We start from the raw sequence: 22,159 nt of genomic DNA on the forward strand, positions 1-22,159 counted from the left end.
CTTCCCATCAGATGTGTGTGAGCAGGATGTGCCCTGTGATGAGATTCCCAGCTGGAGCAGCGCAGGGTATTATTGTTGGGTCTCATCCTGAGCTCAGCGCTCAGTTTTTCCTCTGCCCTCCCTCAGACCGTTTCTATTTAAGTTTTTAGGACTCCAGGCTGGGGAAAATTTGAGCAAGAGCCTAGAATATGGTCCATTACCTCCAAATGTCGCTCAGCAGCTTAAAACAGGCCTGGCAAGGGAGACAGCATAGGAAAACAGTGATGCACCTCGGAAAAGGCACTTTATTCTGTTTACTTCTGCCATACTGGAGTATACAGTGGAAAACCATGCTGGCTCCGCTTCTCTGCTCTCCTCGCCGGTTTCACACTGCCCAGGTGAGCTCCAGCCATCCCTCCCTGCCAAGGGCATCCTACCTGTTGTGCAATCCCCCCAGGGCTCGGTGCAATTGACTTCATGCAGCTCAAGGCAAGTAGAGAAAGAGCGAGGCGGGTATTTTTCCAAGTGGGTGGGGACTCCTAAATTCCCCTGGCATTGGTCACAGAGTATTTTCCAAGCCTCTGCTCCAGTGTCTCAGCCTGCCTAGCCCTGGGGGATTTGGGCAGCTTCATCCCCAGCTTGACTCAGCACAAGCTGCTTCTCATCCTTCCTCTCTTACCAAGAGCTGTGAAAAGCACCCCTGTGGTGACAGTGCTGCCTTCAGAGGAGCCACCACTGGACCAGCCTGGGTGGCTCTGTGGGGACCAGCGTCATCAGGTCCCCCCCAGCGCTGTGGCCTCCATCAGGTGGCCCAAATGAGCACCCAAAGTCAGCGATTCCCAGCGATGCTCAGGAATTTTGCCTGTCCCCAGTTGCTTATGCAGTGCCCCCCTCCCCTGCCCAAAGGAGATGCGGGGCTACAAGGTGGGCTGGAGTAGCAGCCCCTGTATCCCCAGGGACCTCCTGCATCTGTGGGATGCCAGCTCCCAGGGAGGAGAAGGAGAGCCAGGAGGAGGTGGCTGGTGGTGCTGCAGGAGGGGCTGGATGCCCAGGTGGTCTCGTGCCACCTCACCTGAGCTCTTCACACCCAGTACTGGTTGTTTTTCAGTGGGGGGTTGGAAGTCCGGCAGTACTGGAGGAGCTCGGGGTCTGGCGGTGCCCCAGAGCCCGTGCCCGGGGGCGGGGGGCCCGTGCCCTTGCCCTCCAGGGTGGTGACAGTCGTTAGGGGGATGCTGGGGTCTGTCCTCCGGAAGGTCTCGTGGTCTGGCACGGCCCCGTTCTTGGCCTTGGCGGTGGGAGCGCCCTGGACGTGGTGCTTCCCCGTCTTGTTGCGCTTGTGCAGGTAGAAGAGCAGGGGCAAGATGAGGGCCAGCAGGAGCAAAATGAGGCAAATGGGGATGATGATGCTGAACATGTTGGCCTCAATGAAGCTGAGGAAGGTGCCCCCTGCCCCGGGGCTGGGGCTAGTGGTGGCGCTGGGGACCAGCCAGGCAGTGGGGGGCATGCCCAGCTCGCTGGCATTGGGGCTGCTCCGTGCCGTGCCGTGCGGCACTGGGGGTGAGGCTGCCAGCGGGACCGTGAGCAGGGTGACACCATAGGATTTTGAGGCGTTGTAGGGCTCAGTGCTGTACTCCAGGGATGCCAGTGCTGGTGGCACGCCGGCAGCCACCAGCTCAAAGACAAAGCTGTCCCACTGCAGGGGTTGTTGGGTGTCCCCAGCATCCAGCACCTCCAGCCCCACCAGCCCTTGCTCCAGCTCGCTCTGGCTGAAGGTTTCGATCGGGGAGGTGAGTTGTCCTGGGTCCCTGGATACCCTCACAAGACGGCTGGCACAGGGCGCCCTGCGGACCTTGAAGACTGGGACGCTCTTGGTGTGGTTGGCCAGCTCACTGGCATCAAGGACACTGGTGTCCAGGAGGGCTGTGGTGCCTCGGGGCCACAGGCTGCCCGGCCGGATCTTCACCGCAGCACGGACAGTCACGTTCACCACCCCGGTCCTGTTTCCTGCCCGCGATATGGCGACGAACTGGAAGTCGTCCTCGGGCGACGTGAGGTCACTGAAGGTGAACGTCACCTCCCTGCGATCCAGCTGCTTCTGTGAGAAGCCCCGTGATGGCTTTTGGTTGACTTGCAGCTGTCCAAACCTGGGGTCCCTGGTGATCCTGTACAGGACATTACCTGCCCCTCGTGGTGCGGCACCAAGCAGGTTATGGTGCGACACGGGGGCCCTGTTCAGGTCTTGGGGCACCTCCAGCAGTGCCGGGCTGGCAGTGGTGCTCAGGGCAGGCAGCACCTCGATCTCCAGAGAGGTCTGGATGGGTGGGTGGTGGCCACTGGAGAGCCTCAGGGCTAAGGACCCTGGGGCACGGCTCCCAGTGGCAACAAACACCACACGGCCAGCATTGACATCTGCCTGGGTGAAGCGGCTGATGGGCTCCCGTGGGTTGTGTGCGCTGGCCAGGTGGCCAGCGAGGGGTCTCTGGAGGATGCTGTACACCATGTCCTGTGGGGACACCAGTGGGTCTGCCACGGCCAGGTACTCCTGTGACAAGGTGACCACGGAGCCTGGTGGGACCTGCAGCACTTCTTGCCGCTTCACCACCCGTGGTGATTTGGTGCTGCTGGTCACTGTTATGTTGAACGCTTCAGAGATGACCACCCCATCCTGTGGAGGACGGACAGACCGCTGTTCCCGGGGCTGGAGCCAAGCCTTAAAACTGAAATGGTCTTTGGAGATGCTGTCCCCACCATGGGCGTACACCAAACGCCTCGCTGCCAGGTCTGACTGCAGGAAAAATGGCCGTGACTGTTCTAGAGGCACATCAGCCACCAAGAGCTGCCCATGAGCTGGTGGCTCCGTCACCAGGAAGACAACATCATATCCAGCCCTCTCAGGGACCAGGATTTGGCTCAGGAGGTTGGAGGCATCCAACACCAAGGTGTCAATCTCAGCCTGCTGAGCCCTTGTGAGCTGCAGACCTGGCAAGAAAAGGGATAAGAATCAACTTGGGAAAGTTGGTGAGAGCTTGATGTGATGATGGAAGAAGGAATCGGATGCAGTTTTAGTTGTCTGATGTAATATATCAGCCATGGAAAACAACACAGTGGTGTCTTCTTCAGACCAACAAGCCCTCCTGAAAAGCTGTTTTGTCCCATGCTTCTCCATCCTGCACTTACCTGCATTTTTCCAAAGCTGAGTCAAGCGCTGGGGACACTTTTCCTCGAAGGAGATCAGGACAAGGAGGATGAAGGAATCTGAGATGGTCGTGGGAGTGACCACACGGAAGCGGATGGCATCTTGGGCCAGCCAGAAGGGCTTGTCTGGCATCTCATGCTGGTAGAAAATCAGCTTGCTGTCCACCTGAAAATTAAAAAGAAATCCTTGATCAGTTCCTATCTTGACTCTGAGATGGAGCAACCAAGCTCTAATTAGGTAAGAAATGGGGATTTTCACTAGCCATGGCACGGTAGTCACCATGGAGAGCTCATGGTGTTTCTTTACCAGGATGTGAAGTTGTGGCTCCCCCATCCCTGGAAGTGTCCAAGGCCAGGTTGGACAGGGCTTGGAGCAGCCTGGTCTAGTGGAAGGTGTCCCTGTCCATGCAGGGGGGAACAAGGTGACCTTTAATGTCCCTTCCAACCCAAACCATTCTGTGACTCTGTGATGTTTCTCCCAGCAATTAGGGGAACTGAGGCTCAGAGGAAGGGTTGAGCTTGCTCAGCATCCTCCAAGGGTGAGGATAGCACAGAGGAGCTTCCAGGGAGGGTAAACCTATGTGTTTCTGAGTGATGGAATAAAATAAGACCCTTGCTGGGCCCTGCAAAATTTGGCCCCACAGGAGAAGCGTTTTTTCAGAGCAAGGGTGAAAAAATCATGCTTGGCTTTTCCCTTCAGCAGCAGCCAGGCTGGCTGGCTTTGCAGCAAGGAGATGGCCTAGGGAAAGGGATTATAGCTCCCTCAACCTCCCCCAGTGCTAAATCCAAGGCTGGGGCAGCAGCTTTTAATCCCTCTAAGCAGCTGTTGGCAGAGCTGGGAAAATCACGGCACGGCTGGAGCCTTGCATTGCCTCCTGCCTGGGGTCAGGTGCCTGTGGTGGCAGTGGGGTCAGACTGGGACCCCCATGCTGTGGTGGGGGGCAATGAAGGGCTGTGCTTGGGGTTCTGAGGATCTGGAGGAGTTGAAATCTCACCTGGGCTTGGGTGAAGTTCCTGATTTCCTCCCCCTGTGAGGTGGTCAGCCTGCCCAGGCGTGGGGCTTGCTCGATGCTGTAGTACAGAGTGGTGGAGCTGGTGGGGCTGTTGCTCACTGCCTGCAGGTTCTGGCTGGTGATGGGCTGCAGGGCACCTGGAAAACACATCCAGTATGGATTTCAACTGGTCACCTTGCCACCCACCTGCAGCCTCTGCCATGGGCATCTCAGTAGCGTTGGGCAAGGGTAGGAGATCCAAGGGGGCCCCATTGGAACTGGGAGAATGGGGAACGTGCTGGTACCCACCTGGGCAGACAGTGAGGCTCTGCTTCCTGGCCAGGCTGATGACGGGCTCTCTCTGGGCCCTGACAAGGAAGAAGTGCCCAGGAGAGAGGTTCTCGCCATCCCACAGATCAAAGGCGAAGCCGCCATCCAGGGGTCCTGTGGAAAGCACAAACCTGGGCATTTGTGGGGGACAGAGGAGATGCAGCTCCCCATTAACCTGTCAGGGTTTTGGCCCAGGGATGAGGTTAGCATCCCTTGTGGTGGCACAGTGTCCCCATCAGGCTGGGGTGGTGCAGGGGCCTGGGGCACCGCAGTCCTGCCCTACCTTGGTGCACGAAGAGGATGAGGCCGTTGTCTATCTGGGCCTGAGTGAACCTCTGGACCTCAGCGTTGGGCGCTGACCTCAGCACAACCTTCCCGTTGGCTGGGGGCTGGATGGAATAGGTCACGTCTTCCGCTGGGGTGTCCTCGTCCTCAGCACTCAGGATGTGGGGGCTGAGAACAGCCGTGGCACCTTCCCGCAGCTGGGGGATAGGGAGAGGCTGTAATTCCCCTGGGATACCCCTGGCACCTCTCCCTTTTTCCTGTCCCAGCTCAGACCACTCTGCTGGGTGCCAGAGCACATCCCAGCCCAACAAGGGCGCCTTGTCTGCGTCCCGGGTGATGCCTCCATCATCTGGCCTCTTCCCAGCCCTGCATCACCACTGCCGTGTTTGCCAGCACGTGCCACACAGCTGGGTCTGTGCCTCTGCACTGCACGTGCTGGAGGGCAAGGGTGCCTCAGTTTCCCCAGTTCCTGGAAGTGGAAGAGGGCATGGTGCCCTGGGGCAGGGGCTGTGCCTTTGAGACCTTGCTTTGCAGGGGAAGGGGTTTTAGTGGGGTGCACAAGCTGCTGCTGGGTACACAATGACCACAAGCAGCCCTGTCTCTCCCTTACTGGGTGTTCCTCCTTGCTCCTGCTCCCGTCCCAGTTCCCATCCCACCGCCCCCTCACAAGGCCGCAGCAAGGCCCGCTGTCCCAGCAAACCCTCCAGGAATGACAAGTATGTGGCCGAGTTCAGAGACACTGTGGAACTTCCCAGGACCACTTCCTCCCATCCAGTGGTGCCTACCCTCCCCTGGGAACATTGTCCTTCCAAAGCCCTGGCATGTCCCATCTCCAGCTGGAGGCAATAATTTTCCCAGCTCGTAACCCTGTGCTGTATCTCGATCTTGGCAGACCACGGGGATGAATCTTGTGCTGCCGAACAGGTTCTGCCCACACAGCCCAGAGCTGCCCTTTGCCCTCCAGATGGCTTGAAATCATGGGGTGCATGAATGGAGCCGTGCCATGGCTCACGTGGGTTGGGGGGGTGGGAGGTGCTGCATCCCACAGCATCATGAGGCTGGGCTCTTGGAAATCTGCATCTTGGGAATCTGCAAGACAACACCCAGGCAGGCGCTGGAGGAGGTGCTCTGCTGGATGAGCTCTTTCCTGCTGTTTTCAGCTGGCCTAACCCAAAACATTGCTTGAGTGGGTGTGGGTGCCGACAGAGAACTTAAATCCCTCAGCAGTCCCCACGGGATGGCAGAGGCAGGCTGGAAAACACAGCTTTGGAGAGGCAGAGTGGCGGAAGTGCTGCTGGACACACAGCCGGGACAGGAGCTTCACTGTGCACACACACTGAGTTTTTTGGGCTGCTTCCTCCCCCCAGCACCCACAGCAGTTGGAACTGCAATCACACTGGGGGCTTGGAGCCAAAGAAAACTCCCTGTGGGCAAAGCAGGGGGAACAGGCAGCCCCAGGGCATCGCTGTCCACTGGGAAGGGACAGTCAGAGTGGCTGGAGTAGCTTTGCTCCCTGCCCAGAGCCCGCGCTGCGGGAGCTGACCCACTTCTCCATGCTCCCTGTCCTCCCTGAATTATTAAAGCCTTCCGCCTGGCTCCTGCGCTCGCCTGCTCGGCTTATTGTGTTTGCTCAGCCTCCGTGTCGCCTCTGCTCTCGGGGAGAGCATGAGGGGAGGTGGCGGAATGGTGCCTGGAGCGTGGCCGTGTGCTCTGGGGCGGCAGTGGAAGCCTCTCTCTTGGTGGCATTCAGCCATCCTCCCTTCAGATCCAGCCCAAAAACTGCTGCTCCTTCCCAAGGGGCTCCATTTTGGGGTCTAGACCCATCCTGTTGTCTCCCAGCCCTGCAAGGACTCGGCATCCCTGGAAACCTTTGTGCAATCCCTCTCCTGGGCCTGGCCTGACCTTTAAACACTGAAGTCATCCCTCATCAGAGCACAAACACAGCAGGGCTGGGCCTCTCCCATCATTCCCGTTGGGGGAAGGAAGCCTTTCCCAGCTCCAGAGCTCCTCTGGGCAGCTGTGGTTACTCTTCCCAGGGTGCAAAGGCATTCCCATGGAAAGGCGGACAAATTGCTGCCTCAGAGTTTATTTTTAGGAGGTTTTTCTGTATTTTCACCCTTATTCTTAGCATGATGGCTGGGAGGGAGGAAGGGAAGGCCATGCTTATGCTGGGTGTCTGGAGTGGGGAAAAGGGGCTGGCATGGGGCCAGCAGCTGAGGGGTAAATTTCTCCCTGAATTTTGGCCCAGGTAAGGTAGATCTACGAAATTTGCTGGGAAGCTTCCTGGCCTGGAGGGGGAAAACTGGGGCAGGCACAGAGCTGGGGCTGAGGGTCCCTCCCAAACTTTTCTGGTATCCTTCAAAATGGCTGTCTCTGGGGCTAGGCAGGGCAGCCCCTTCCCCTTGGGCATCTCCTCCAGAGCCCAGGCTCCCAGAACCCTTGCCAAGGCAACTGTGTGATGATCCTCACGCAGCTGGTTGCTTTCCAGCTGCTAGCCTGGGAAATCCTGGGATAGTGAAAGTAGGTGCAGGGAGGTGGTGGGGATGACTCTGCTTCCATGTTTTCCAGTAAATTCTTTGCTGGAATTTTGCATTAGTGACCCCAAATGGGACAGGAAGGTGTTGGAAGCAGAAGGTGGGAGTTCGGCAGCAGGTGAGACCTCTTCCCTTCTGCCGTTTTCTGGGATGGACGTAAAGAGAGGTGTGAAAGCTGCCCAGATGACTGAGTAATTCCAGCCTGTGTTGGTGAAACGTGGGCAGGATGCTCTTGGAGCTGCCAGGGATTATCCCGCGAGCAGGGGCTGCGGAGGCGCTGCTGCCGCCGTGGCAGCGCTCGCCGCGCTGGGACCGCGGGGCGATGCTCCCACCTCGCGGCCGATCCCCGCATCAGCGGCGGGGCGGGACGGGCTGGGGGGCGAGGACAGCTCGCTCTCCGCCTCCTCCAGAGCCTCGCCCCGTCGGGAAAACCTTCCTCCTTTCCCCATTCCCCATGGCCCGCCTCTGGGCGGCAGCCCGGCTCTGCCGAGCCCCAGCTCCCCGAGGCGAGTTACCAGGAGAGCAAGGGGGTCCCCACGCTGGGCTGGCCGCCCCTCCCCGTGGCGTCCCACCCTTACCTGCAAACCGGCGTTGACCTTCAGCCGCGGCCCCTTGGTGCTGCGGGGCAAGATGGTGATGAAGAGGGTCCCGGGCTGGCTCTGTCGGGATACCTCGGAGGCGTTGGCCAGGATGGTGAAACTGTCGGTGAGGGATCGGGGACCGTCCTGCCTGTACTGGATCTGCTGGCTCTCCACCTGCGGGGCAAGGGCCAGGTGATCCTCCATGGAGGACACAGGCCGCCGGCCCCTCTGGGGAGGGGACCCTGAGCCACCCTGGGAGGATGATGGCAACCCACCACTACCTCAGGGGCAACCCTGCGGGGTGTATCCACAGGACGGGAGTGGGATCTCTGGAAAGCAGACCTGGAGCCCAGCAGGGGCGCTCTGCCTGCATCCCCACCCTGTATCCCCACGAGCTGCAGAGCAAACCCATCACCCCAAATGCTTCCATCCCTTCTGACAGGGAGAAGACTCCTGCAGCCCTCCCCGACCTCCCAGTGTGGCTGGGGGCTGGAGACCACCCCTGGGCTCTCCCCAAACCCTCGGGAAAGCAGCATGGTGGGCAGGTGGGTGCCCGTGGGTGCTATACCTCGCTCCAGGTGAAGCTGTGCAGCCCACCCTGCTCAGGCCGCTGGCTGCTCAGGAGGGTGCCGAACCGGGGGGGCTCGAGCACCCTGAACTCCATGCCGAGAGCCGGGTAGTAGGCGTTGGAAATGCGGAGGATGCCCGAGGAGAGGGTAGCAGAGCCACCTCCTGGCACCGTGATGTTGTGGACATCCAAGGGGACAGTGATGGGGAGCACAACCAGGCTGACCACCACCCCCTCCAGAGGGTCTGCACTGCGGGCTGTGATGTCCAGGACAAACTGGTCACGCTCCTCGTTGGGCTTGGAGTGGAGGTAGAGGACTCTGCCACTGTTGATGTCCTCCTGGGTGAAGGACTGGATGGGGTCCAGGCTGGGCTGCTCGTTCACATCCTGGTTGTGCTGAAGCATTGCCAGGAAGCCGGAGGCTGGGGGGCTGCTCACCAGGTAGACTATGTCTTGGGAAGGGATCTCTTCGTGGGTCACCTGGGAGTGTGGGGGAGACGAGGCATGAGTGGGAGGGCTGGTAACTGAGGCTGGGCTGCCCCACAGCCCACCTGCTGTGCAATCAATCCCTCAAAGCTTTGCTGCGGGATGAACTGCAAGAAACACCTTACTGAGGCCATGCCTGAAGCCCTCTGTGCCCTGCGCAAAGCCTGACAAGAACACCAGGCCTTGGCTTTGAGCAGGTGGGAGCAAAATGGAGTCCCATGGGTGGCCATTCTGGTTCCGTGGCCAGGGAAGTCATGCAGGCATGAGGAATGACTGGAGAAGGGGATACTCACCAGTAAGTCCTCCTCCTTGATCCCAGCTGCTTCCCCCTGGAAAACATAGATCTCCTTGTGGTTGACTATGCTCAAGGGGCTGGGATGGGTGTCCAAGAACACACTGATGGCCAGTGTGTCCTCCACTGCCACCTCATTTGCTTCTACAGTGAACTGGAGCTCATCCCGAGTGTTCCTGCTCCCGTTGTGGTGGTAGGAGATCTCTCCTGCCAGCAGGTCCCTCTGGGAGAAGGCCATGACCGGCTGCTCCCCTCTCATGACGGTCCCCCACCTTGGGGGGGTGGTTATCAGGAACCGTATCTCTTCATCTGACCTGATGTCCATGTTGGTCTCCAGGCTGAGGACAGAGGAGTCAATGCTCCCTCGGGTGCCCTGGTGGATGACCAGACCGGTGTTGTTGACTATTTTGATGTAGGGGTCTGATGCCTGCACTTCCAGGAGGGCTGTGGTTTGGTGGAGGCCATCTGAGACCTGTAGCTGGATCCAGCCCCGGTCAGCCCCAGAATGGACAAAGAGGATCTTCTTCTTCCTCAAGTCATCCTGTGTGAATCGATAGACCTGGTGGCTTCTGTCATCGACAGACACAATGCTGCCAAATAAGATGTCCTTCCTGGCCAGCACCAGCTGCGCATCGGAGAAGCCGGAGTCCTTGTCAGTGAAGGCAATGTCGTCAGTGGTCAGCAGGTGCTGCCCATTGCGCACCACGTTGAAGACTCTGTTCACTGCCCGGACAGGGCTGTGGTCATTGACGGGTTGGATGGAGACCCTGAAAACGCCCCTCACCTCCTCGGCCTCAGGCTCGGCGCTGCCCTCACCCTGCCTGATGGCTACAAAGGGGATGTCATCCTCCAGTGTCTCGGAGTCATCGTGCTGGTACAGCAACCGGCGCTGGAGGATGTCGTCATTGGTGAACTCCGTGATCTCCTCTCTGGAGGCCCAGCCATGGGATGCAGCCCAGGCCAGCCTCCCATGTGCTGGCCCCTCAATCACCTCGTAGACATAGTCCATGCTGTTCACACTCTGCACAAACAAGTGATCCTTGGAGATGACGGCCTGTCCACCTTCTGGCACGGTCAGGAGCACGTTGGTCAATGTTGGTGCATCAGGGTCCCCACCAATGCTGATTCTGTAGGTATAGACGGGTGAGTGCTGCTCACCAGCGTGGACGCGGAACTGGAAGAAGTCCTCAGCTTGCTGGGAGTTCCTGATGGTCACGCTGTAGCTCAGGCGGTTTCCCTGCAGGTCCTCTTCAGTAAATCCAAAGCCTTCGGTCAGCCTGTTGCCAAGCAGCTCCAGGTTTCCCTTTTTGGGAGCCTGGATGATCATGTAGTGGAAGGGAACTGGGGCAGAATTTGGATCTTCCAACATTGCCTCCAGCTCCTTGCTGGTGATATTTCTGTGCCGCTTATTCTTCATCTGGAGGGGAGCCATGGTCCTCATCTTAATGGTGGCTCTTTTAATCCTTATGAGGAAGGTGTTGTTTGGCAAGAGCTTCTGCCCCACTTGGACTTTGAATCTCACCTCCTCCACGCTATCTTCCAGCCGGTGCTCTGCGTCTGTGCTAAAATACTGGATGCGCCCTTGCTCCAGGTCTTGTTGGTGGAAGGACTCGACTTTTTTCCATTCCCCTCCCATGCTCCCTTGCTTCTGGACCTCACCATACTTCAGGGGCTCCGTGAGGACATATAGGATGGAGACCCGTTGTTCCACAGCGTTTGTCTCAACTGACAGGTTGGCTGTGGTGATGCGTGCGGCCCCTCCTTGGGAGAGGAAGAGGCCGGTGTTATTGAGCAGCCGGATGTCAGGATCAATGGCGAGGATCCTCAGGGTGGCAATGGGGCTTGGGACTGTGCCATCACTCACCTGCAAGGTGAGCTGTAGGTTTGTCCCACCCTGGTGCACATAGACTACGCTGCCAGCTTCCAGGTCTCTGCAGGAGAACTCCTCAATGGGCACTCCAGGGTGGAAGTCTAACTCCACATAACCCTCCTCCATCTGCTGACCATGCAGCTGGAATTCAAGGCCATCGCAGGATGAATCATCATCCAGGACCTGCAGGATGTCGGTGGTCAGGTGTTTCCGTGTGTGCTTCAGGATTGTCATGTGGTTCCCATGGGGAAAGATCACCTGTGGGGCATCGTTGACGGGGTTGATCATGATGGGCAGCAGGTACACCTGCCCCTGCCGCAGGCACTCTGGGACCCCTTGCTGGGTGGTCACTGTCACTTCCAGCATCAGCTGGTCCATGGGCCCCTCGGAGCCATCGTGGATGTATCTGACTTTGCGATTCACAATGTCTAACAAGGTGAACTTCCTTCTGCTCCTGGACCCGGGAATGTCCAGCTCCAGCTGGCCATGCCTGGGGTCATTAGTGATGCTGAAGAGGATTTGGGACTGACGGATGTTGGCCAGGCTCAAATCTACCGTTGGTTGGGCGTGTTTCCACTCCAGGTAGGCCATGCCCCCTTCAGAGACAATGAGGGGGCTGACATGCAGCAGCCTGCTGATGTTGGCAAAGGCGGGTGGGAAGCTGCTGTCAGGCCGGCACGGTTCCACCACCAGGCCTGGTGCTCCCGAAAAGACATTCGGAGGTGGAGAGGTGGATGCCTCATCCTGCTCATACACCTCCTCATAGTCCCAGTAGTGGTCCTGCTTCCCACAGCCTGCTGTGATGTCCTTTGTGATGACGGCGTCCTGCAGGCTCCTCCTCTGCAGGTTTATCCGCAGGTCCTCCAAGCAGCCAACAAACGAGTGGTTGGTCATGGTCCACAATGAGATGAAAGAAAGATGGTGTTCCCTCAGCCTTTGCAAAGCTTTGTCATCCATACCACCAATGAAGAGGTTTCCCTGAAGGTCCAGGTAGTTGTTGATGCCCCGGTTGGATGTGGATGAAGCATAGTAATCTATTAGTATCTCAAACTTGTGGATGTCCGTGTGGACTTTGACGTAGTGCTGCTGCTCGTCGCTGATGAAGACATTGTTGTGCAGGACGATGACGCCGTTCCCCTTCTCCACAAACCCTCGCAGGCGCCCATTGGAGATCTCCAAGTAGAAGAAGTCATTCTCCAGCCCTGCGTGGTAGATGAGGGGTGCCTGGGTGATGCTCGTCGTTATCACAAACTCGATGGTCGCTTCCTGCCTTGCATCCCACGTGGGGAAAGCAATGTAGGAGTGTGGCCCTGGGAACCCGAATGGGTCATCAGGCTCTGCAGAGAACTGTGTGCTGCACCCTTCCTGGACGTGGTGGAAGGTCTTGGAGCTGCCATCAGCAGACAGACGGGAGAGAACATCCAGGCCGTTGAATGTCACCAAGTGAAGGCAACCCCTGAAGGGAGGGCTGGCCTCAGCAAGATATGGCAGGTCCAGGCTGCCTGTCCCACCAGCATAGAGGCCATGCTGGATGTCCAGCTCCCTTTCTGGCCCTGCGATGTCTGCGGAGCTGTTGAAGAGGCCATCGATGGTCAGCGTCATCCTGCCATCTTCCACCAGCAGCTCCACATTGTGCACTGCCAGGTTATTGAGCTGCAGCCCTGCTGGGGACTGCAAGGTCACCTCCTCCGAGCCCAGCTGCAGCCTGGCCTGCAGGGAAAGACACAAAGTCCTCAGCTTGAGTGAAACCTCTCCATCTTCCAGAAATACCTGCTGAACATGGACCCACACCCAGGTGCTCTCAAGGGTTTTGGTCCCTCAGTTCACTCCTCCACCTCTGGATGTGCTCCTCCTTCATCCTCCCCATGGACCTGCCCTCTTTGTCCTGCTCTCCGAATTTCTCTCCTTTTTCACTCATTCTCAGCAAACCCCAGTCTCAGGGCTGGGGTCCTCCATCTCCCGGTCCCACAGCTGGGCTTCTCCTCTCCCCTCACAGAGCAGCCCTGCCAGATGCTGGCTCCTCCTTCCCTGCGCTGTCTTGCCCACTGCCCTCCATCCTTGCAACCTGGGCTGCTTCCAGCCCTTTCCCTGGGAACTGGCAGGGGAAATAGCAGGCTTTGCTCCTCGTGGGCAGCAGCCTGGAGCCTGTCTAAGTAGAGGGTTAGCTGGTGGGACACATGGTCTGCATTAGGGACACCTCTGGCCAGCGTCTCGCTTGCTCTTCTGCTTTGGTTTAATGTGGTTGGTAGCCCAGCCCAGGCTGCAAGAGAGGCAGGATATGTGCCTCGGATGCTCCCTGCTCTTTTCCTTCATGGTGGATGCCAGCACCATAACCACAACAGGGATTTTATTCCTCTGTCTTGATTGCTTCCCATGTTCCAGCCGGGATAAGGGAGATCCCTTCTTTCCCTGGATCCTCTTGTCTCACTTCCTCACACTTGAGGGTGCTGTGCACCGTGTCTGACCACGCAATGTACACAGGGTGCCAGTGTCTGGGTGTCCCCATGACCACCCCCAGCATCACCCAGGCAGTGGGTGGGGAGCTTCCCCAGATGGAGCCTGTTTCTCTGTATTTAACCAAATCATCCAAGACTGTGTCCACTCTCCTCTTGTACTCTTGGCTTTCCCTGTCAGGGGTCCTGGCAGCTGGGTATCCTTACACTGGATGAAGCCATGACACAGAGACCCCAGTGCAGGGAGAGGATCGGGGTGCCGGGATGCTGACCTGCAGGCGGCCAGCTTGCAGCTGGAGCAGGAGGTGGTCGGGCTGGCCGGCAGCCAGGAAGAGCAGCCCATTCCCCTGGCTGGTGAACAGCTGCAGGTGAAGCCGCACCGTGCGCGAGGCATCTGCCAGCGGCATCTCCACGAAGCTGTCGCCAAAGAAAGAGGCTGGGAAGAAAAGGGAGAAAGGTCAGGCAGGGAAGGACACCTCCTGTGAGCCCCATCTGGGTGGTTGCTGTGATTATGGAGCCTCTCAAGCCCATCAGCCCTTCCCTTGTTTGCCATCTGACAGGTTGCTGAAGCCCAGCAGCCTAAAAAGACCCTTGGGGGAGTCTGTTCTGCTGATTTTCCTAGAGGTATCCTAGAAGGGTTTGGGTCAGAAGGAACCTTAAAGCTCATCTAGTCCAAGCTCCCTGCTACAGTCAGGGACATTTTCCACTAGATCAGGTCACTCCAAGCCCTGTCCAACCTGGCCTTGAACACTTCCAGGGATGGGGCAGCCACAGTTTCTCTGGACAACCTGTGCCATGGCCTCCCCACCTTCTGATTAAAGAAATTGTATTTCTTCTCAGTGCGGGAGGAATAAACCTGAGTGCCAGTGATCCATATGTGGATGTGAGAGCGTATGGAAACCTCGGCTCAAAGTGGGTGCCTGGAGATGCAGCTGGAACATGTTCAACACTCAGCAGACATCAGCCCTGGAGGACTCAGCTCAGTGGCATGTGGTCATGAAATGACAGACTGTATCAACAGGGCAGTGGTGGGAGAGGACAGGATTAAGAGTACAGGGAGCAGTGAGGCTTAATTTTAGAGCACTTTTCGTTTTTAGCTGACTCAATGCATGCATGTGCATCTCACACATGTTAAATGTGTGTGGCTGGGGTGTGCAGCCATCCATCCTGCTTGGCTCCAGCTCAGCCTGTGGCAAAACTCTGTGCTTAAGCATAAACACTCCAGCCCTGTAAGCTGGAAATGTCTGAGGAGGATATGTCAGGGATGGGGGGAAATGGACATTTTCAGTCCATGTGTAGTCACAGGCTCTGCTGGAGTTTATATGTGTGAAGTTTTCCTGTTATGCTTTACTAGAGCACTTATCAGATCCACCCAGTTGCCAACCTACACTTGGGTTTGGGGTCCCAGATCTGTCTTGCTGAGGTGCCATGGGCAAACAAGCATAGGAATTTGGCTTTCAGGGTCCCAGCCCCTGATCTCTTTTGGAGGAGGCAGGGGTGGACATTGGATGATGGGGTGAAACCAATCTTCTGCACAGCAAGGTCTGGGTATAAACACCCACATCTGCTCTTACAACTGCTTCCCTGGTTGCATTTTCCTCTTGCCCAAATTTCTGTGGGGATGACCAGGATGGGAACGGGCAATGCAGGCTTTGTTCACAGGGTGGTGCAGCAAGTGAAAACCCAACCCAGCAAGACAGCCAGAGTCACTGAGGCATTTGGAAGGGGACCATCTGTAGAAGTGATGGCAAAGATTGGCCTGGGAGGGACAGAGTTGGAGCACTCTGTTTTAGCTTTTCACATTTTCTTCAGAGCTGAGCCCTGCAGTGCCCTGCATGGGGAATGCTCTTCTGAGCCCTTTGGGAATGGGGAGACCTCCTCATCCAGGACACCACAAAAAATAATTTCCTGCCACTGGCAGCAGAAAAAAGTGCCTCAGTTTTCCCCTGCGGTCTGGGAGGATGACATGGGTGTTGCAAGGACCATCACCCCACCCGTTCTGGACAGGGAGGAAATGGCACCATGGAAATATCTGGCCTTTGCTGTAACAGCAAGCACTTTGCCCAGCCCAGGGCAAGGCTGTCAGGGTGCCTGCTCATTCCCTGGCCCTTGTGCCTGCTGCTGGCATGGGGCACTTTGGCTTCCTTGTCCTCTTCAGCCCAGCCAGTGACTCAGAGGAGCTGTGCTGTTCTTTGCAGGGCTCTGTCCTTCCCTGACCTGCTCCCTCCTTCCCATGGTCCCAGCAAAACCAGCCTTGCCCAGTGGACAAAGGTGGTGGGTGCTGGGGCTCTCAGCACCGCCTTGTCCTGGGGCTTGGTGAGCAGGAGTGACATGGCACAGTGGAAAAGGGAGTTTTCCTGTCCCTCCTTGCACAACCACAGGCACACGTGTGTGCACATGTGGTTCCTGGAGACATCCACGTACGTTATGTGCTGGCTTCAGTCGAGGTTCCCTGTGCGTGCTCCATGCTCCAGCTCCCACTGGGATTTTGCTACATTTTAGCGGCTTCCCCTAATTCAAAAAATGTGTTTTTCAGATGGGTACTGAGCGGCTGCTCTCACGGGGAGGGAAAGCTTGGCTGGGCTGGACCCACCAGCGGCTCCCATGCCAGCCCAGGGGCTGGGCAGTGTCTCGCTGTGGGTGCTGGGGATGATGGTTTGGGGCTGCTCCAGCAAGACCGGCTTGTTTTCCAGTGTGCCAAGGGGCACCAGCGCCTGCAGCCAGCACATTTTGTCCTGCCTTCAATCTCCCAGAGCTGCCAGAAATGTTTTCCTTCTTCTCTCATAAATTACTACTAATAAAAAGCTCCCATAGGTGCAGATGCCTAGGGGAGTGGTGCTGTTTGTTGGGGAGGAGGAAGAACCCTTGCCCAGATCCAGGAGGTGCTGGGATTTTTCTCCAGCAGAAAAGCAATGTGAGTTACTGCTGTTTGTCTTCCCAAATTGCTGCTTTATTTCAGGGCCACTCTCCTCCTCCGTCATCAGCCCAGCCAGGATGTGAATGCCACTCGGCCTGTGACATTTCACTTTTGCAAGGGACCTGCAGCTTCTCACCTCCATCTCCCCTCTTCCTTGCCCTCTACTTTGGAAAAGACACAGAAAACATGGATTCTTTTTTTTTGTTTTTTTCAAATGCATTTTTCTCTGGAGGAGCCTCCAAAGGACATCCCTTGGAGGTCCTGGTCCATCCCTTGGAGCAAGCAGGGACTTCCAGGCACCCATTCCCATCTGTGGGCAGGTTCAGGTGAACATCCTGGGATCACCCCATGAGGATGAGTTCCCATGCCCCAAAAGCACTTATCTCAAGTGATTTAAGGATGTCATGATCATACCGTAGGGGTGTTGTGCCCCTCATCTCTGGATGCAGATGCCTGAGGTGGCCCCTCCTCTCCTGCCACGGGGACCAAAGGTCCCCATGTCCTGGCCATGGCTTGGAGTGGACACCCCGGATGTCCCACTTGCCCCCGGATAAAAACGACTGACATTCCCAGCTTGCTGCATCCCACAGGAAATCACCATCCGTGCCTTGCCAAGCTGATTGAAAGGCGTTGACGAGGCGAGAGGAGCCTCCGTCACAGTTTCCAAGCAGCCAGCCAGCAGCCAGCAGATTATAGACTGCAGTGTCACTTGGGTTTGGGGTTTTTTTTTTGCATTGAAAAAAACAAGGAGATGAGCCAAACACTCTAAGGAAGGGTCTGGGAGCGAGGCCCCGGGTGTGCTCGGCTGCTCCTGGGGCCGGCAAACAAGCAAGGGCTCTGTGCGAGCCGGCACTGCCCCGGCACCCGCCCCAGCCGCCGGCCACGCGCCGGCTCCGGAACGCCTTGGCCCTCTTCCCCTGCTCGTCCAGCTGAAAACACGGCTGGTTTGGCCTCTCCAGTTGCTGATTTTTGGTGTTCAGAAATTTTACAGGCTGGGAGAGCAAAGCCTGGGGGGATCCCCATCCACTCAGGGGGCTCTGGACTGGGGGCTCTCGGTGTGCTTGGGGCTCAGGAAGGCCATTTTGGGCTCTCCTCTGTGTTTTAACATACATCTCAGCACAAAAACTTCTCCCACCTCCTTCCCAGCACGTAGGAGGATGAAGGAGCCAACTCCAGGCCCAGGCAAAGGGAAGCACTCGGAAAGCTCAGCTCAGAGAGAACCGGCATTGGACACGAAGGGTTTTCGGAGCAGGGAGACGTCTCCTGGGTGTGTGGGAGGGCATGTGGGCTGGTGGGTGGATGCTGCCCTGCCCGAAGGCTCCTACCCCAGCGTGGGGCATCCCCAGCCCTACCGCAGGACAGCCAGCTGCATTTTGGGTGTGCAGGAAGAGGTGCATCGGAGTGTCTGGCGTACAACCGCATCCCTGAGAGGCTGCAGGGTCTCCCGTTGCTCTGGCCACAGGAGGATGCTGAGGCTGAGGAGGAAGGAGCGGCGCAAACCCTGCCTGGGGATAAGGGTGTGGAGCCGGGGAGGGGCTGGGTGCTCAACAAGGCTCCATTCAGCCTGCGGTGAGGCAGGTGGGGGCCAGGGCCGGTGGCCGGCTGTGTTTGCAGGGAGGGGACTGGAATTCATTAAAGCAGCTCTTTAATGACCGGAGCGGGTGCCAGGAGAGCCCCGTGCAGACACACGCGCCCCCCTGAAAGACTCCCTGTGTTTGCCGTCGCTTCCCACCCCGGCCGCACCGGTTTTCCAACGGTGGAAAAACAGCCGGGGAGTGAAAGCTCCTTGTTGCCCGAACAGCTCCGGGCTTGTGCGGCCACGGGTGCAGCCCAGCCCGCCGGCTGCCCTCCTTCCTGCCCGCCTCCCTGTGCCAACAAGCGGCCCCTGTGCCGGCGCTGTGCCTGGTGCTGGGGTGCTGCTGGGCCGCCCCAAGGGCAGCCTGCTGCATTCCTTCTCCACAGCCTCAGGAGTTGGTTTTGAGGCCCTCTGAGTTGTTTGTCGTTGGCTTTTTTTATTTAAATAACTTTTAAGGTAGTGAGGTCACCCGTTGCCAGCCCCATTGTGCTGCACCCACCCGCTGTGCAAACGCCGAGGGGCTGGGGGATGTGAACACTGGAGGGATTCAGGGGGATGTGAATGTGGGAGGGGTCCAGGGGATAAAAATACTGGAGGGATTCAGGGGAATGCCACCACCAGAGGAGCTGGGGCGATGTGAACATCAGAGGGGTTCAGGGGGATGCAAACACTGGAGGGGCTCGGGGGCAGCTGCCCAGCCCTGGAGATGCTGCTCAGCAGCTTGATCCCCTCCTGCTCCCCCCGAAGCGTGTGCATAAGGCTCCCGTCCCACTCCCAGCGCAGGCAGGGTGGGCAGGACCAGCCTCCTGCCAGCGCCGTGGGTGGTCCCGGGGCTCAGGCTTCCTTGTCCCCAGCCTGGCTCTGTGATGCCCAATGGGACCTGCAGCCCCCCGGAGCTGGGGCTGGGCTGGGCCCCTGTCCCCACACGGGGTGGAGGGGCCACGGGAGGAAGGGATCCAATGGGCTTTTGGAGAAAGGCTTCATTATGTTCCACATTCCCTTCGTTTTACGGTGTGGTTTTATTTATGGCTGGGGAAGGAAATGAGCAGCTTGCGAGGAGGTTAAGGCAAACACAGTGGCCCTCAGCTTTGGCTGGGGCTTTGCTGGGAGGGGGGGATGCCGGGGGGACAAATGGGGGGTGGCTGCCTTCAGATATGCACTGAGACCTGAGCTGAGCACCCATCTGGGTCTCCACAGCAAAGAAATCCCAGTGCAATGGAGATGAGCTGGGTTTAGTCCACAGCAAAGGCATTCAAACCCAGTGGGGACCTTGGAATCACACCACAGTCCCCTTGTGCCTGCCCCAGGAAAGCTTGGGGTTCTGTCTCCAGATTTATGGGATGGGGTGTCATGGGCACAGATCCATCCCTGCTGTGATAGCTCCTGGCACAGAGGAGGACTTCTTCTTTTTATCCCCACTCCCAGTGATTCCAGTGACTGCTGCTCCCACATCCTGAGCCAGGGCTGTGCGTGCTTTTCCAACCCCGGTAATGGGAATGACTGTTCTGGTTCTCGCCTCCCACCCTCCATCTGGCCCTCCCTCACGGCAGGGCTCCCGGGGGCTGGCGCTTTCCAGGAGTGCTGGCCAGCAGAGATTGCTGGAAAGCAGCACCCAAGAAACCACCAGAAAAGCCGTGTCTGGTCACCTTCACTGGGCTGTCGACCACCAGAAGTGCCATCACCCTTGTTTTGGGCGTGGGAGGAGAGTCCTGGCCAGGGGTGCTTTGCTTCGCCCCCATCCCACCCCGGTGGCCTCTGGCTGCACCAGGCTGCTTTGAACCCCTCCTCCTGTGTTTATTCATTCAGTTCCTCTCCCCCGTTCCCCAGCCAGCTGCTCTCCGCTCGCCTTCCCCAGTCTCCTGCCTGACAGCTTTGGGGAAAAACAGCTTTTTTACAGCCCACGGACTCTGGGGTCAGGGGAAAACATGAAAACATGCCCCCTGCTAATTCTGTGCTGCCTAGGAGGGGGCTGGTTGTACCCCTCCCGTGTCCTGCCAGCCCCCAACCCCCTGCCCAGCGCCTGTGCCTGCTCCTGCCTGCCTTCCCCGTCCTAACGGAGCAGCATTAGGAGCTGTGATAGCTGGAGGCCATAAAGCAGGGTCCAGGAAGCTTGGCTGGAGCTCCAGAGCTCCATCACTTATCCAGCATGGTTTTACGATGATTCAAGCACAGCCCTAAAGCTGATGGTATTTCCTGAGCTCTCCTGCTCGGCCAGATGCAGAGCCATGGAGGGGAGGGCAAGGAGCTGGGAGCCATCCTGAAACCCCCCACAAGGGTCACGGTGCTTTTGGGAAGAGCTGGGGGGATGCACCCCCGGAGCAAGTACCCCCAAAGCCTGGCACGAGCAAGAGCAGGGATGAAGAGCTTTTAATGATGTGTGGTTTAATGGCTCCGGAGGGACTTAGGGAATCAGCCCGAGCTGGAAGCAGTGTTTGGAGTGTTTGCCCTGGGAAGTGAAGCAGGGGGAGAAAGTGGGAGGATTTGGGGAAGCGGGAGGCTCAATGAAGCTTTTGTGCTGTCCCCTGCAGCGTGACTCAGGCTCACTCAGGCTCCCGCTGCCAGGAGAAGTTGGCCTGGAAATATTGTATCAGCCCCAGAGGACGTGGTTTCCAAACCATTCTAAGTCGGGTTTTGTTCTATTTTGTCTTTCTTTCTCTCTCTCCCAAGCCCTCTTCCCCTGTCTCACAGGCTGGCAGGTTTTCCAGCTCCACCCTGCACATCCTGGCATCCGCTCCCACCGTGTTCCCTTCCCCAGCTGCTCCCCAGCCAGTGAGGGAAAGCTTGCAGAGCTGCAGAAGGGCATTTGGTGGCATACGAGGGGACAAGCCCAGCCAGCCCCGTGCTGGAGGAGCCGGAGTCTGGGTTATTGGGGAGTGGGGCACCTGGGTGCACATCCCACCTGCACATCCCTGAATCCCATCCCTGCCTGCCCAGCAGAGCCAGTGCCTGTTCCTAAGCTCCTTCCCAGACCCAGTGAGGGGAAGGAGCTGGCGGGGGGAGTGGAGGAGCCAGGCCAGGGGATGCTCACAGACATGCCTGGAATGGCTTGATGTTACCGGAGAGATCCTCGCCTGATGTCAACAAACAGCCTGGCAGCCGCCGCTGGAGAGGGGCTGTCTCCAGCCGCCCGGGCTCTGATGTTTCCCAGGCTCGCTGGTGTCAAGTGGCTCCTGCCGTGCCAGGATGGGGGCCGTAATCAGCCAAAATTGTGGGGGAAGAATGAGCACGAGCGGGAGTGTTGAAACCTTGCCAGAAGCTACCTGCTTGCCTTAGTTGCAGCATCCAGTGCTCAGGGATGGGGAAATGTTTTAACAGAGATGTTAAAACGCGCAACTGTGGTGTAAAATGTGTAAATTGGGGTGATTCAGCTGTAGTTGTGCCCGTAAGGCAGCACCCACAGCACCCTGCACCCCACAGGGCACCAAGGACCACGGCCAGGATGAGCTTTTGGTGATGCTGCCCGCTGTGAGAGGCAGAGAAAAGTGTCTCCGCAGACAGAGATGGAGGTTTGCAGTGTGGATGGGGGAAAGAGAGGATATTTTTTGCTCCTCTGGGGCTGACATGCTAAACTGGGTGCAAAGAAAATTAGTATTTTCTTATTTCCCCCTCTTTCTAGAGCCGAAAGCTCTGCTCTCCTCTCTCCTCTTCCCCCATCTTTCCAGAGCTCCCCCTCCCTGCCCTGCCTCCCCCTCCCCACTCCTGTTATGCCCTGACTTTTCCATCCATGAGAAATACCCGCCGGGGTGATGTTTATAGAGAAAATAAATGCCTGCTCTATTTGTAGCGCGGGGGGGACGCATGGCTGGCGGGGGGGCTGTGGGGGTGTGGAAGCGGGTGCTCACATCCCCTCCCAGGGCTGCAGGGCTTTCTCAGACACATCTACCTCGGGCCAAGACTTCCCTCTCTTCTCCCAAGCTCCCAGAGGAAATGACCCTGGTGGGCTCAGAAATTTCTGTGGGATGGGATGCTGAAAACCTTGAAGCCCTTCTGAAGCCCATCCGGAGGCTGAGAACGGGAATGAGAAATTCCTGCTGCCCGCCCCTCTTTCTGCCCGTGCTGCACCAAGCGAGGGTTTATGAGATGGTAGAGGGTGGGCAGCAC

The 22,159-nt window shown here is 57.9% G+C and overlaps 1 protein-coding gene across 1 annotated transcript; it reads right to left on the reverse strand.

Moving 5' to 3' along the window:
- Positions 1 to 264: 264 nt before the first annotated feature.
- LOC121672581 (chondroitin sulfate proteoglycan 4-like) lies at positions 265 to 16,294 on the reverse strand. Its single transcript, XM_042045275.1, has 10 exons — positions 16,159 to 16,294; positions 13,838 to 14,001; positions 9,244 to 12,822; positions 8,465 to 8,944; positions 7,894 to 8,070; positions 4,780 to 4,978; positions 4,476 to 4,610; positions 4,170 to 4,324; positions 3,157 to 3,340; positions 265 to 2,958 (listed from the first exon to the last, which is right to left on the reverse strand). Exons 1-10 carry the CDS (start codon positions 16,292 to 16,294, stop codon positions 1,061 to 1,063), a joined length of 7,107 nt encoding a protein of 2,368 aa, XP_041901209.1. The 3' UTR covers positions 265 to 1,060.
- Positions 16,295 to 22,159: the final 5,865 nt, after the last annotated feature.

This window comes from Corvus kubaryi, unplaced genomic scaffold (genome assembly GCF_017639235.1).
Source record: "Corvus kubaryi isolate FWS band 111438036 unplaced genomic scaffold, C.kubaryi_AGA036_p1.0 62820, whole genome shotgun sequence".
NCBI lineage: Eukaryota > Metazoa > Chordata > Aves > Passeriformes > Corvidae > Corvus > Corvus kubaryi.

Bases quoted from the DNA above. Each gene is read 5' to 3' on its own strand.
- LOC121672581 (XM_042045275.1), bottom strand. From the start codon at position 16,294: ATGTGCTGGCTGCAGGCGCTGGTGCCCCTTGGCACACTGGAAAACAAG. The intron at 8,945-9,243 runs GTGAGTATCCCC...CCACACTCCCAG, and splicing joins TCAAGGAGGAGGACTTACTG to GTGACCCACGAAGAGATCCC. The intron at 4,979-7,893 runs GTAAGGGTGGGA...CCTATCCCCCAG, and splicing joins AGGTCAACGCCGGTTTGCAG to CTGCGGGAAGGTGCCACGGC.